This window comes from Corvus hawaiiensis, chromosome 2 (genome assembly GCF_020740725.1).
Source record: "Corvus hawaiiensis isolate bCorHaw1 chromosome 2, bCorHaw1.pri.cur, whole genome shotgun sequence".
NCBI lineage: Eukaryota > Metazoa > Chordata > Aves > Passeriformes > Corvidae > Corvus > Corvus hawaiiensis.
Window position 1 is genome coordinate 44,469,466 of NC_063214.1, and position 12,852 is coordinate 44,482,317.

General features: G+C 36.8%; 1 protein-coding gene across 8 annotated transcripts in view; it reads left to right on the forward strand.

Moving 5' to 3' along the window:
* The window catches only part of YAP1 (Yes1 associated transcriptional regulator), an 84,585-nt gene extending 72,785 nt beyond the window's left edge, over nt 1–11,800 (forward strand). For all 8 annotated transcript variants that reach the window (XM_048294617.1, XM_048294619.1, XM_048294618.1 and 5 more), the window contains 3 exons: nt 5,242–5,372; nt 9,331–9,443; nt 10,015–11,800. In XM_048294617.1, the coding sequence (XP_048150574.1) occupies nt 5,242–5,372; nt 9,331–9,443; nt 10,015–10,253 (483 nt within the window). In that variant the 3' untranslated portion in view covers nt 10,254–11,800. The remainder of the gene's footprint in view (nt 1–5,241; nt 5,373–9,330; nt 9,444–10,014) is intronic.
* Nucleotides 11,801–12,852: the final 1,052 nt, after the last annotated feature.

The following is a 12,852-nucleotide window of genomic DNA, read 5'->3' on the forward strand; positions in this document are numbered from 1 at the left end:
TCTTGAGGCCTTGTACTGTAGAGGCAAATGTAGTCTGTCTTCTCTGATGATGCTGTTATTGAAGTCCCAATCTGTACATCTGATCAGGTCACAGTTGACCTACTGAATCTGAAAAACGTATAGAAAATAAAAATTTCTTTGTTCAACTTTTTCTTTCTGACAGGTCTGTCTTTTTTTTGAATAAAATTAATGAAGTTTGGAGAAATTATCTTCGTTCCTGATGATAAAGTTGTGCTTGGTTGCAGAGTAATAGCTTCTCTTGCTAAATTTTAGAAGTTCTTTTAAGGAATACTAAAAATTAAATCTTCATATGTTCAGTTCTCTTAATTCTGGGAAGGCTAAGTCTGTTTTAGAGAGGGATTGCCAAGGTCCTTCGTTTGTAAAGAAATTATGTAACACCGGTGTTCTTGAAGCTTGCCTCTAATGAAGTCTCTGGTTTAGATGGCTTAAAAACATCTGAGAAATGTTCCTTAACTTTTAACTGGATCTCTGAGCTTTTCATGTCAAGCAATCACTAGGTTAGAAGGGACTGATAGAGGTCATCTAGCCCAACATGCTCATCCTTCTTGACATCTTTCGCTATGTAGCCTGGATACAGCACCATGGTTGTATTGACATCTACAGTCAGGTTTTTTTGGTACTGAGTACCCATAGTGTCCCTGCCAGGTTTTTTCTCTCTGCCGTGCTACTGTAGTATCCTGTAGTGACACTAACACTCCAGGTGTTACGTATGGAAGCCTTAGCACCTTCTGGAAAGAGGAAATAATTGCTCAACTTCAATTTTTATAGCAAGCACTGTAAGAGACTCTTCTTGTTTGAATGAGGATATATTCTACTGTAATTCTAAAAATGTCAAAGGTACCTGTAGCAAAAATTCCAGCTTTCAGACTTACTGAGTATAAGCAAGAACTGTTGATACATCCAGGAAATTTGAAAACACTGAGCATCTGTTCAGTTACTTGTACTCATCATCATCAGTTTTTTGTGAAACCTTAAAGATGCCTGTCTGTCTTAGTTAAAAGTTTGAATGACTTGACGTTCACTCCATCCCCACTAGTTCTCCTTCCATTTTCCTGCAGTTAGCATTTGGTTGTCAACAATTTCTCACGTAGAGCAGATGTCAATCGAGTTTTGTATCTATCACAAAATTGAACAGATGTTAAGTAACAGATTTCTTCCCTTACAGTGTGCTGTGGAAAGAAATAGAGGCAAATAATGTCGAGGTACTGATGGCATTATTCTTGGATGTTGTGCGGACTACTTTCTTGTGCTAAGAATGGAAGATTTCTTATTTATCTGCTGCTAATATTAGAGTATTTGCTAGTAAGATCAGCATACTACACATTTATGAGACAAGTTCCTCTGTATATGCTTGCTCATTCTGTATCTGCTGCTTGTTTTTAGCTTGTTTCTAAGCTTTACAGATCCACAAAATAATTGTGTTGCTTGCTCATGTATGTAACACTTTATGGATAAATACCTTGTTTAAAAGTCTATATAGTAAATCAGAACTGCATTCACTGGCTATGCTGGTTGTCATGATTGAAGCAGTGAATGGTACGTGTTCCCCTTAGTGTTCACAAATTGCCTTAACTCCTCATAGCTGAGTTCATTTGTGTTCATCTGTCCACATGTCTTCCCTCTTTCTTTTGTACATGTGGTGTAACTTTGTGGCCCTCACAAGAGTGCAAACACTTAATCTGAAGAAGCAACTGGTGCTGTAAGTCTACCCATAAGTGTTGTGGTCTTCTCTTTCCCCTAAGACTTCTCTCCTATCCCAGGAAAGCCAGATCGTTTGAAAGTCGAGCACTGGTTGGCAGCAGAAATGTTACAATTGGCACTTTTAAAGTAAATTTACAAAACAAATTATCAGGATATATCAAGTCAAATTGAGTAGCATATCATAGGTTTAATACAGTAAGAATGTGAGTTGCACAAGTCATCTGCCTTTCCTCAAAAGCCTGTAAAGATAAAAATGCTCTAAAAAGGGTAGTTTTATAAAGTTAATTTGGACATGGTGTGAATTACCTGTAACTAACTTCATGTAAAACTTAATCTGTATGCAATTATGAAAAAAAAATGTGGATGAAGTCAGCCAGATAAATTACACAGTGCTGACATTATTTTTAAAATTATTTAAGATGACAGATCATTTTGGTCTCTGTGTAATAACCAAAATTCAGCTTTTGTGCTAACAATAGGAATACTAAACTTTTATTTTCCCAGAGATACTTAAAACAAGTTTAACATACTTTAAAAATATGATGAGATCAATTCATAGAAATCTAAGCCAGGATTTTGTCATAATTTTATTTTTGCCTCCAGACTTCAAATACTTCTAATGAAGGATATATTTTAAAGCATGAATTAAAAGCCTAGTGTTCACATTGCTCTGTTTGGAGCTGGGAGAGGCTTGGACACTCCCATACATTTTTTTAAGTATAGCAAACACACAACTTTTTTTATTGCAAAACAGGTTTATAAGGAAGGAGAAATGAAAAGACCATTCTTCAAGCAACACAACTTCAGCTTCCATTATATACACCTCTTAGGAAAAATAGTCTTAACACACTCTTTAGGCCTTCAGGAAACTTAGCTTATCTTGCAGAATGATTAAAAATTGCCCTGTATTTGTTTTTCAACAGCTCGTCTTTTTTGGTAATTCTTTTCTCTTTCAGACTCCCAGAATGACATAAATTTATTACTTAGATGAGTAATAACATTCTTTTGAGGGGAAAGTGCTTCTGACTCCTGAAAAAGTAGCAGTAATGCTACTTGCAAGTAGTTAAAAATAGTTGCAGTTTTGCATTTCTTAGCAATGTTGTTGAAACAAGGATAAAAGTAGTACTAATTTTAAAAATACTAGTTTCAGTACATAGTACATGCCAAAGAATGGGCAAAATACAGTTCTCTCTCCTGGTTTAATACATCTCTTTTTAGTGGGCCTTTAGTGAAATGAGATTTTTTTGGTTTTAGCTGGGTAGTGTCTTGAGCTACATTTATTTTTACCATACTATTTAAGTTCATGTATTGATGAAACTTCAGCCTCTCCTACACTCTGAGGATTTAGAAGAATACAAAGGTAACTCCTCTGTTTTACCAAATTTCTTTTTTCTTTGTACTGACTTTTTTTTCTTAAAGTAACAATTAAAGAAGACAAATTGTGGGTTTTTTTCTTTCCCGGTGTCAGTAGCTCTTGAAAAGGGGATCTGTATGGAATTCTTACCTTCCTCACAACTATTGAATCAGGAGGCAGTGCTGATTGGAAAGACCACGCAAAGGAGATAAAATGTCTCTTTAGTTTATATACAGAAATGACTCCATGTAGGTTTTGCTTTGTTACCACTCTTTGTGGCACTGGTGTGTGATTAAGCCTCTTCAGCCGTCTGCTGGCACTTTGGCTCTTCCTCTTCATCCAAGTCAGGGACTGCAGCCCAAGGAAATAAAGATGTAATGTACAGATCAAACCAAGAAGGAAGGGGAAAAGGACAAGAGCACATGGGTGAGCAGTTCTTGAGCCATCTCTGGGATGGCTGCTCTAAGACCTCCTGCCTTCTTCAGATCACTGTTTGGGAAGCATTCCAACAAAGAATGCTTTTTCCTTTCTGTTTTTCAAATGGATGAGTCTACCTGTATATCAGGTAACTTGTGACTGATACAAGGTTGCAAACTTAGCTGTGAAATAAGATGTCATTATATAGGCTTTGCACCTGGGTTTATTACATAAGCAAATGAAAATCATATGGATAAGCCTTTAGAAATTATTAAAAGATGGCTAACATCCTGTGCTCTGAAAACGCGGATGGAGTATTATTACTGTTTGTTACAACAGTGGCCAAGTAAGTGGTGATGAGCAGAGGGCTGGGTTTACTTAAAGTAGTAATTGGGTGTGATGAACACAAAAACCAATGGTATGCTTGTACACTTTCTGCAAAGATCTAATCAACTGTAGTGAGAAGATTTTCTAGTACATGACATAAAACTTAAAGGAATGTATAGAATAGGAGTGGGACTGAAGCAGATTAGAAAAGAAAATTAGGCAGTAGAGAAGCTTCAATGCACAGTCTGCTGGAAATAAAATTAAATAACCTTAGAATTTCTTAAAAAGAAATCACTTTGAAGAATTGGGGAAAAGTTATTTTTATGTATTACAAGACTACAGTACAGTAGTCCTTAGGCTTATCATGAAAATGGATGATCTCTCATTTTACAAGTGAGAAATACTGACTATCGTCAAGACTGACAGGATTGGTTTTGCCTGATATTATTTTCCCAGGCACCGTCTGGAAGTCACGTACTACCAATAACAGTAACAAGATAGTCAATGGATTTACAAGTCTTGACATTAACAAAGCTCAGTCTTGGTGAGACATTGATGATGTTGGAATAGAGTTGCTTGAAGAAAATTACTGTATTTTCACATGCATAACTCATGGATTAGTTGTTTAAAAAGGGGAGAGGGGTCACTGGAAATACCACTTAATGTTGCTTATTTCCATCCACCTTTAATTTAATGTATTTTATGTTAAAACTTGCTTTCATTAATTAGCAATTACAAGCTTTATGGATGGTTTGATTCAAGCTGGTGAACATTCAGATGTGTAAAAAATTTTATGCAATTTAATTTTGTAGCTTCCGAAGTGCAGTGTCTTGGTCTTACTAAGAAATTACTCGGAATTTGAAGAGCTTTGAGATTTACTTATGGAACTAATCACTGATTTGATCAGTCAGAAACTTCAAATGCATGCCTCTAACAGAAGGAGTGAATGGGAACTTTTAGGGAAAGACTTGAAAGTTTGCTGACTGAAACAAGAAAGGTACAAAGGAAGCCAGGAACTAAATCAGAATTTAAAAGAAATGGGGATAAAATGCTATTTAGCAGAGCTAAACAGGTTATCTTAGGGGTCAGATAGTATTAACAATTCTTGGTTTGGTTTAAGTGTAGAAGGATACTGAAGTGAACTAGAAAATATTTGTGTAAACATACAGATGTTTATATCCATGAATACATGTACAGTGCAGTCTCTGTAATGTCAGGCATGGCTGCTGGAACTTGCATTTTCATTGAAGGCAGTACAGATTCTTGCTTTATCCTCAGAAACTTTAGTTTAATTTCATTTAACTCTTGTAAGTGGAAGCAGTAAAAGCATCAGTTATCCATAATGTCATGTATTTATGTATCCAAAAAGTGCATTCAAATGCCTAACTTAATCTTGCTTTCTCCCTCTCCTGCTGTTCTAGGAATTGGCTCTCCGTAGCCAGCTTCCAACAATGGAACAAGACGGTGGATCTCAAAACCCCGTGTCATCTCCTGGAATGTCTCAGGAACTGAGAACAATGACTACAAATAGTTCTGATCCCTTTCTTAACAGGTTTGTAGGAGTAGCTACTAGAGGAAAGAAATTTGATTTAAAATTCTGTTTGGTATATGTAATAGTTTATTTTGAACATCTGTCTATGCCAAGAACCACAGCTGTAAATGAATCTTTCCTTAAATGGCAAGTCTAGTAAAAGTTGAAGATTAAAAGCTGTCTCCTGTGGGAGGAAGTAGTCTGTTCAGACTTGTAGGAAGGTTTTTATTCAAAGTCATAACATGTTTGGCTCTGCATAATCTGTTGACTAACAGTCATTTCAAATTACTGACTCAAAGAATTTGTGAATAGCTCGCTGTGAGATCAAATGAACTGTGATGCACATTTAGGATTATAGCTTGAGGTTCATTTTAAGGTTTCTCCATTCACCCCTCCCCTCCACTTCAGGTATTTAGCAGTATTTTTACTCTGCTAATGTTAGGTCTACAAACAGTGGCATGTTTCATTTTAAATGCTGTATTATTTTGAAGTGGGTATTTTCATTCAAGATTTAGAATCTTACAATATAGACTAGTCTTTCATAAAACTTCTTCCTAAATCCCTCTGACTTGAAGTGTTTATTTTGTTGGAAATACTGTTCAAATTACAGCTTGCAAATGCTTCATACCAAACATTGCAACTTTGGAGAAACTGCTCCAGCTTGAGATAAGTGATATCTGTATTTTGGGTAAACCCTTCGGGTAGATTTATCTCTTACACAGACAATTACGATTAGAAAACTTGATTTTTTGTTGGAGGGATTATCCTACATGGAATTCATCCTGTAGGATGTTCTTGTGTGAGCCTGGACTGTGCTGGCCTTGTCCTAAGAAATAAAAGAGACAAGACAATTTAAACCTGACTTGCTCTCGTATGGGAAGCCTCTGTAGATCGACGATGGTATTGATGTGGTGTAGTAACATACTAGCTTGAACTTCTGAAAGGCTCTTGCCCTCATACATCGTACAGGTCCTCACATCTTCAAAACCTGTCTTCTGACCTGAAGGAAATGCATCTTTAGGTTTCAAATGGCCACAGCAGTGGATTGCTGCAGTTTATCCATTGTGAGTCTACACACATAAAATATAAAGTGATGGATCTTTGCCATTGACTGGAAACAGAGGAAAAAGCTAGAAAGGGCAAATTTATGTTTTGTAATTCTATGCTTGCCTAGTTGCATATATGTTTAACTGGGTTTTTTTAAAATGTAGCCCTTACCCCATGCAAAAGATTGAAAATCTGTATTTGACTTGAGTTCAGATTATCTTAATTTGCATTTTGGTCTGAACGTGTGTCTCCTTCTAGGGTTTTGTATGTGCAGCACCACACTTAATGGTGTCATATGGGTATAGGAAAGGGATTTTTAAGAAAGGACATTTGTGAATATGCACTGCTATCTCAGAAAGCAGTCCAGTAGTTTTGACCTAAAGATCTTGTTGATACTCCTTATGTTAAAGTTCAGACTTGGAGAAATGCTCCTTTCTATCTTTATAGGGTATATATAAAGTTCTTGGTGAGACAGAGCTAAATTTAGGCCCCGAAGTTATATATTCAAAGTTTAGGTTGTTTGATATTTTCTGCTGCCTATATAATAGAAACATTAAAAAATCTCAGAAAATCACTACATTGGAGCAATTAGAGAAAATACTCAGTAGTGGTTTAAAATGCATAGTCAAATCTGCCTGCTATCTTCAGTACTTACAGTCATTAAGGTATATTTGATTTTTTTTTTGAATGGGATATTCATCAGCACAGACTGCATTAAACTATTTTACCTTTTGATTTGCCACACTTGTTTATATATTTTTGTTGGTTAGATTTATATTGGTAGTGATGGTAGTTCTCTGTTTAACTCCTAAATTGGTATTTCTTCTTTTGTATACACATATTTTAACAATTATTAGTTGAAGAAGAATCCGCTCTATTTTGGGCAATGCTGTTTAGTTGCATGTGGTAATTTTGGGTGGTGTGACTACTAAATGAACAAATCCTTGTTGAAGAAAGAGGAAATGTGTATTAAGGCGTGATTTGAAGAGAAGTGCTGGACATTCCAAATGTGAGAGAAACAGCCAAAAAGCCTTCTCCACTGGAGTGATTTAGTTCAGCATAGTCTCAGTTCTGTTTTTAGTATTTTGTCCCATTAAAACAGCATTTTTGTTCACAGAAGTTTTAAATCGTTTAATTACTAGGATTGTATCGAATGTGTGGTGATTCTGTTTTTAAATCAATCTAAAAAAAGAGAAAAATATTTATGATTAATCTATAAAGAAATGTTAGGTTCCTTTCTTGTACAGCAAAGATGTCCTTATGGAATCAAAAAAAAAAAAAAATGTTTATATATTTATATACATGGCTGATGGCATTCTACTGGCATGCAATATTGAATAGCTGTTCATATTTTTTTGGTTCTTCATATTTGACAAAAAGGCATATATTGTATACTTCACAAGTACATCATGAGGAGGATCAGTATGTCTTCAAATGCTAATTTGAACAGTAAATCAAGTTGATGTTCGTTTAGGATGCAGGATGGAAAATCAGTAAGGATTCTCAGTGAATGCTCCCATAACCTGAAGAAATACAGGTTTTGAAAATACTTTGTGAAGACTGAATATTAGGAGATGCAGTGGGGAGGGAGGTAATGGTGGGCTTCAAGAACTACTTATGCAGGCGACAGCTCCTTCCAGCAAAGCTGCTCCAGCATGGGCTCCTCTCTCCATGGGAGCACAGGTGCTGTCAGCCTGCTCCAGCACAGGCCTCCCATGGGGTCACAGCCTCCTTCAGGCCTCCACCTTCTCTGGCATGGATCCTCCTCGGGCTGCAGGTGAATCTCTGCTCCCCCTTCAATCTCCAGGGGCTGCAGGGGCACAGCTCCCTCACCATGGGCTGCACCACAGGCTGCAGGGGAATCTCAGCTCTGGTGCCTGGAGCGCCTCCTGTCCCTCCTCTTGCACTGACCTTGGGGTCTGCAGGGCTGTTCCTCTCCTATATTCTCACTCCTCTCTCCCATCTGCTGTTCAGCGTTTTCCCCCTCCTCTTAAATATGTTATGACAAAGGTACCACCATTGTCACTGTTGGGCTCAGCTTTGGGCTGCTGGACCACTTTGGAGACAGCTGGAACCAGCTGGCTGACGTGGGATCAGCTCCTCATGCTGTGTCACACAGTCATCCCTGCAGATCCCTGCTACCAAAACCTTGCTATATACTCAACACACTGGCCTGCTTCCCTGCCCCATCCCATATTTTCCACTGAGGCTCTCTTGGTCTTGCTTGCTGCTCTGGCAGTGAGATGGCAGTAAGAAAGTGAAGGCATGTAAGGCCCCATGCCATCAGTTTGGTTAACTGTTCTGTCAGCAAGATCATTCTGAGCAGGGTTTGTTTACAGGATGGCTTCTGTACCAGTATTTGATTTATATTAGGGTGCTCTCTTGCCTTGACATGTGTGACTGAACAAGTAGTAATGCAGCAGTGGGAAGCAATTGAAGAATTGCTAAAGGAGTTCCAACTATTTATAACAGCAGTGACCTAAAAATACACTTCAGTGGTTGATTAAATATGGGAACATTACTTAGAAGTAATTTTTTTTATCCTTATGGAAGCATAAAAGGGTGCACCATAATTATTATTTTTATAATCATTATGGACTATCTGATACACTTCGAAAGGTTTTAGCTGTGGGTGAGTGTGAAAATATTAAAATTATGCAGAACATAAGTAGGCAGTTTCTTAAAGCTGCATAAGTATGTTCTCATCAAGTTAAATTGAATCAAAATAACATGGTTTTAATTGGAAAAGGTCTGCATAAAATAAAACCCAGGTGTCTCATGCAAACAAATGCTTCAGTTTTTTATTAGAATAGAGGATTTCTCATGGTAGCAATGTTTTAAAAGCCCATAAATTAATTCAAAACAAGCATCTATTTTATTTTCTTGAGTGCTCTACCCTCATTTCTTTTTTCCTCCTGTTCTTCTGTTACAGTGGAACATATCACTCCAGAGATGAAAGCACAGATAGTGGACTTAGCATGAGCAGTTACAGTGTACCCAGAACCCCAGATGACTTCCTGAACAGTGTTGATGAGATGGATACAGGTCTGGTTTTGTGTACATTTTCAATGCATGTTTTCCAAATACAGTTGTATCCATTTGCAATGAAAACAAGCAACTCTGAAAAGCTGTGATACTTTTTGCATTGTTTTTCTACCTTCTTCTATTTCCCCTATTTCTGTAATAGAAACATTATGGTTAGGTTTGTGAAAAAATATATTTGTAATCAGCTGTATTAGGAGGATGGGGAAATTGGTCATAAGTAGTATCACTCCTGTTTTTATAAGGAATTTGAGTGTGTTTGCTTTCTGAAGTAATGTTGTTCAGAGCTAAGAATAGTACCTCATCCAGTATTGTCTTTTTCCTTCAAGTATAAAAATTAAATTATGCTAAATGACATCAAAGATCTGTAAGATTTGGGTCAGTAGGTGAAAGTTTGAAACAAAATGTACATCTGCATGCAGTCAAGATATCTTTGGGTTTTGTCATGGATTTCTATGAGTCATGCTGCTTGTATGATGCAAGAGGTACATGAGTAACCTTTACCAGTTGTCCTGATAAATTGTAGGTTTGGTACTTCCAGTATACTTAATATTCATCTCTGTGTTATAACTAGGTGACAGTATCGGCCAAAGTAACATACCATCCCATCAGAACCGTTTCCCAGACTACCTTGAAGCCATTCCAGGGACAAATGTGGACCTTGGGACACTGGAAGGAGATGGAATGAATATAGAAGGAGAAGAACTGATGCCAAGTCTGCAAGAGGCTTTGAGCTCTGACATCCTTAATGACATGGAATCTGTCTTGGCAGCCACCAAGCTAGATAAAGAGAGCTTTCTTACTTGGTTATAGGGGCCTCAGGGAGACTGAATTCTAAATCTGTGAAGGATCTAAGGAGATTAGGACATCTGTATCTGAAGTTCAGAACAAGCCAGTGTGGTGCACTTTGGCTTGTGTTCAGAAAAAGTAAATGAACAAATATTCAACAAGATTCTTTGGGTTTGCTCTTCCTTGTCCATCGCTGCTGTTATATATTGCTGACTTTTTTCCACAGTTGACTCTGAAGAACAGACATCTTCTTGATCTTTTTCTATTGCTGTTGCAACTACTGTTCAAGGGGGGTGGGGAGGGATGATGAGCCTATTTTGGATGACGAATGCCATTCCTTTTGTCCTAGTGTGCGCTTGCATATCATTTTATCTAAGTACTCAGATTTGAGAGTTAATTTCTGCATGTCACTGCTTGTAGTTTGCTCAGCTAGTTGTCTCCTGCTGCCTGTGGCAAGTGGTAAAACATGACATACTGGGGTGACAAGCCAAAAATGATGTATCTGGTCAAAAGAAGTCAATACTGATTTGGAGATATGACGTAAAGGAGGGCTGAAGACTGGCATTAAGTGTTCCTACTAGTAGCTCTTGCATTAGTCATGAAGTGCTCTTGTTCATATTTTATGTTATAGTAAATCATGAGTCATTTTACATAGAAACATATATGAACTTTGATTGTTGCCACATACTCTAGCCTAACTTCCATTTGTCAAAAATACTTTTGATAATTTTTGTTAGTTGGTTTAACTGTAGCAGTAGGATGGGAAGTAATTATAGGTGTTCTGGGGTTTTTTTTAGTAGTGAAATCTAAGGGTTTTTTCTGATTTCACACAGTCTTATTTAAATCTGAATTGTCTGCTTTTTTTTATACTTAAACCATGCCTATTGTAGCCTGATAAGCTAGTGAGTACATGAACCAGTATGTTTTGCCTGTAACTTTTTTTTTTTTTTAAAGGCTAGCTTTGAATGTAATCATTAGATTTCATGACCAGTGGCTTATTTTTCATGTGTATTTGCAAGACTTTGAATTAGAATCTGATTACAGCAATGTAAAAGTTAGAATCGTGTGTCATGTGTACAAATTTTAAATGCATTTTAAAGTAGCAGAACCATTTTAAAATTACATCTAATCTCTCTTCTGGTTTTCAGTTTTGGTCTCTAAGTGAGTTCAGATTTTAAAATCCTTAATGGGAAACAAAAATTTATGAAAAGTTTCTCTTAAGTTATTACTGAAAAAAATTCTGAACTATTAATATCACTGTGCATTGCAATGAAAAGGCTAGAACACCAAAAAACTCCTCAATAAAAACTTCAAAGTGTAATAGTTATCAAGTTCTGTTTGGTGAAAAATAAGCCCTGGACACTATATGTAGAAGAATGTAAAGATACGTGTTAGATGGTGACATGAGCAGGTAATGAAGTGTATATTAGTAGTAGAGCTTAGTGTGGGGTAGAGGTGAATAAGAATTATTTTTATTTTAACAGGAAAAGATGTATCACTAAGTTGTCTGCAGGAGTTGACACAAGTTTCCAAAGAGTATTTTTAAATAAACAAAGCGAGCATGAATCAAACTTTCAAGATAAGCTATGAATTTTTGTGGGGCTTTCGGGTTTTTTTCTGATGAAAAATAGTGTCACCAGTTAACACCTCTATAATTAAGGGCCTGTCACCATTCTCAACATTGAGCCTTTATTTTCAAGGGTGTATAACATGACTATAAAGATACTGTAAGCATGAAACTTAGTTTTGGAAAAAAAACTCTCAGTTAGCAGGGACTTCTCCTGAGGAGAGATTTTTTGGGTTTTACTGTTTTGCATTTTTTTAAAGACATTGATTATTTTTTAAGCTAGGAACAAATCAGCAAAACAAACAAAAAACCCCCATCATATTTCTATTGCCATTTGGATTTTTTTATGCTTCAGAAATAATTCTGTTTTAGGATGATGTAAAGATGGAAAACTCTTAACCAAATCCCATTTTAAAAACTGAAGCAGTAGAGGCAGAGATTTGAAATTTGCCACTATAAATGTACATTTACTACTTTACATAAACATATTAGTGTTTGAAAAACACAAAATTTTATGGCTTGTTATGGGATACAGGCAAGTTTAAAAATACCAATTTTTAAAACACGTTCACAATGATATATATTCTGCTACACCAGTAATTCAGCAATTAATAGGCCACTTATGTTGTGCAATGACACAGTAGCTCCTAAAGCAGTGTATTGTGTCCAAGATAGGGATTTTAGTAGTATTTTTGCAATTTCATCATGAATTCCTCTCTCTCCTTCCCTTCAGGAAAAGAAAAAGACACTAAGTTTTTATAACTTGAATGATCTGACATAAAACCACAACAGCAAGGAAATTCAGAGTTGATTCTATTTCAGTTTCTTCCATAGTTGTATCCAGGTATCATAGCACACAGAGAATTGCAGAATAAGCTGAGTTGGAAGGGACCCATTGGGATCATCAAGTCCAACTCCTGGCCCTGCACAGGACACTCCAGGAGTCACACCATCTGCCCGAGAGTGTTGTGCAAATGCTTCTTGAACTCTGTCAGGCTGGTGCTGTGACCACTTCCCTGGGGAGCCTGTTCCAGTGCTCAACCACCCTCTGGGTGA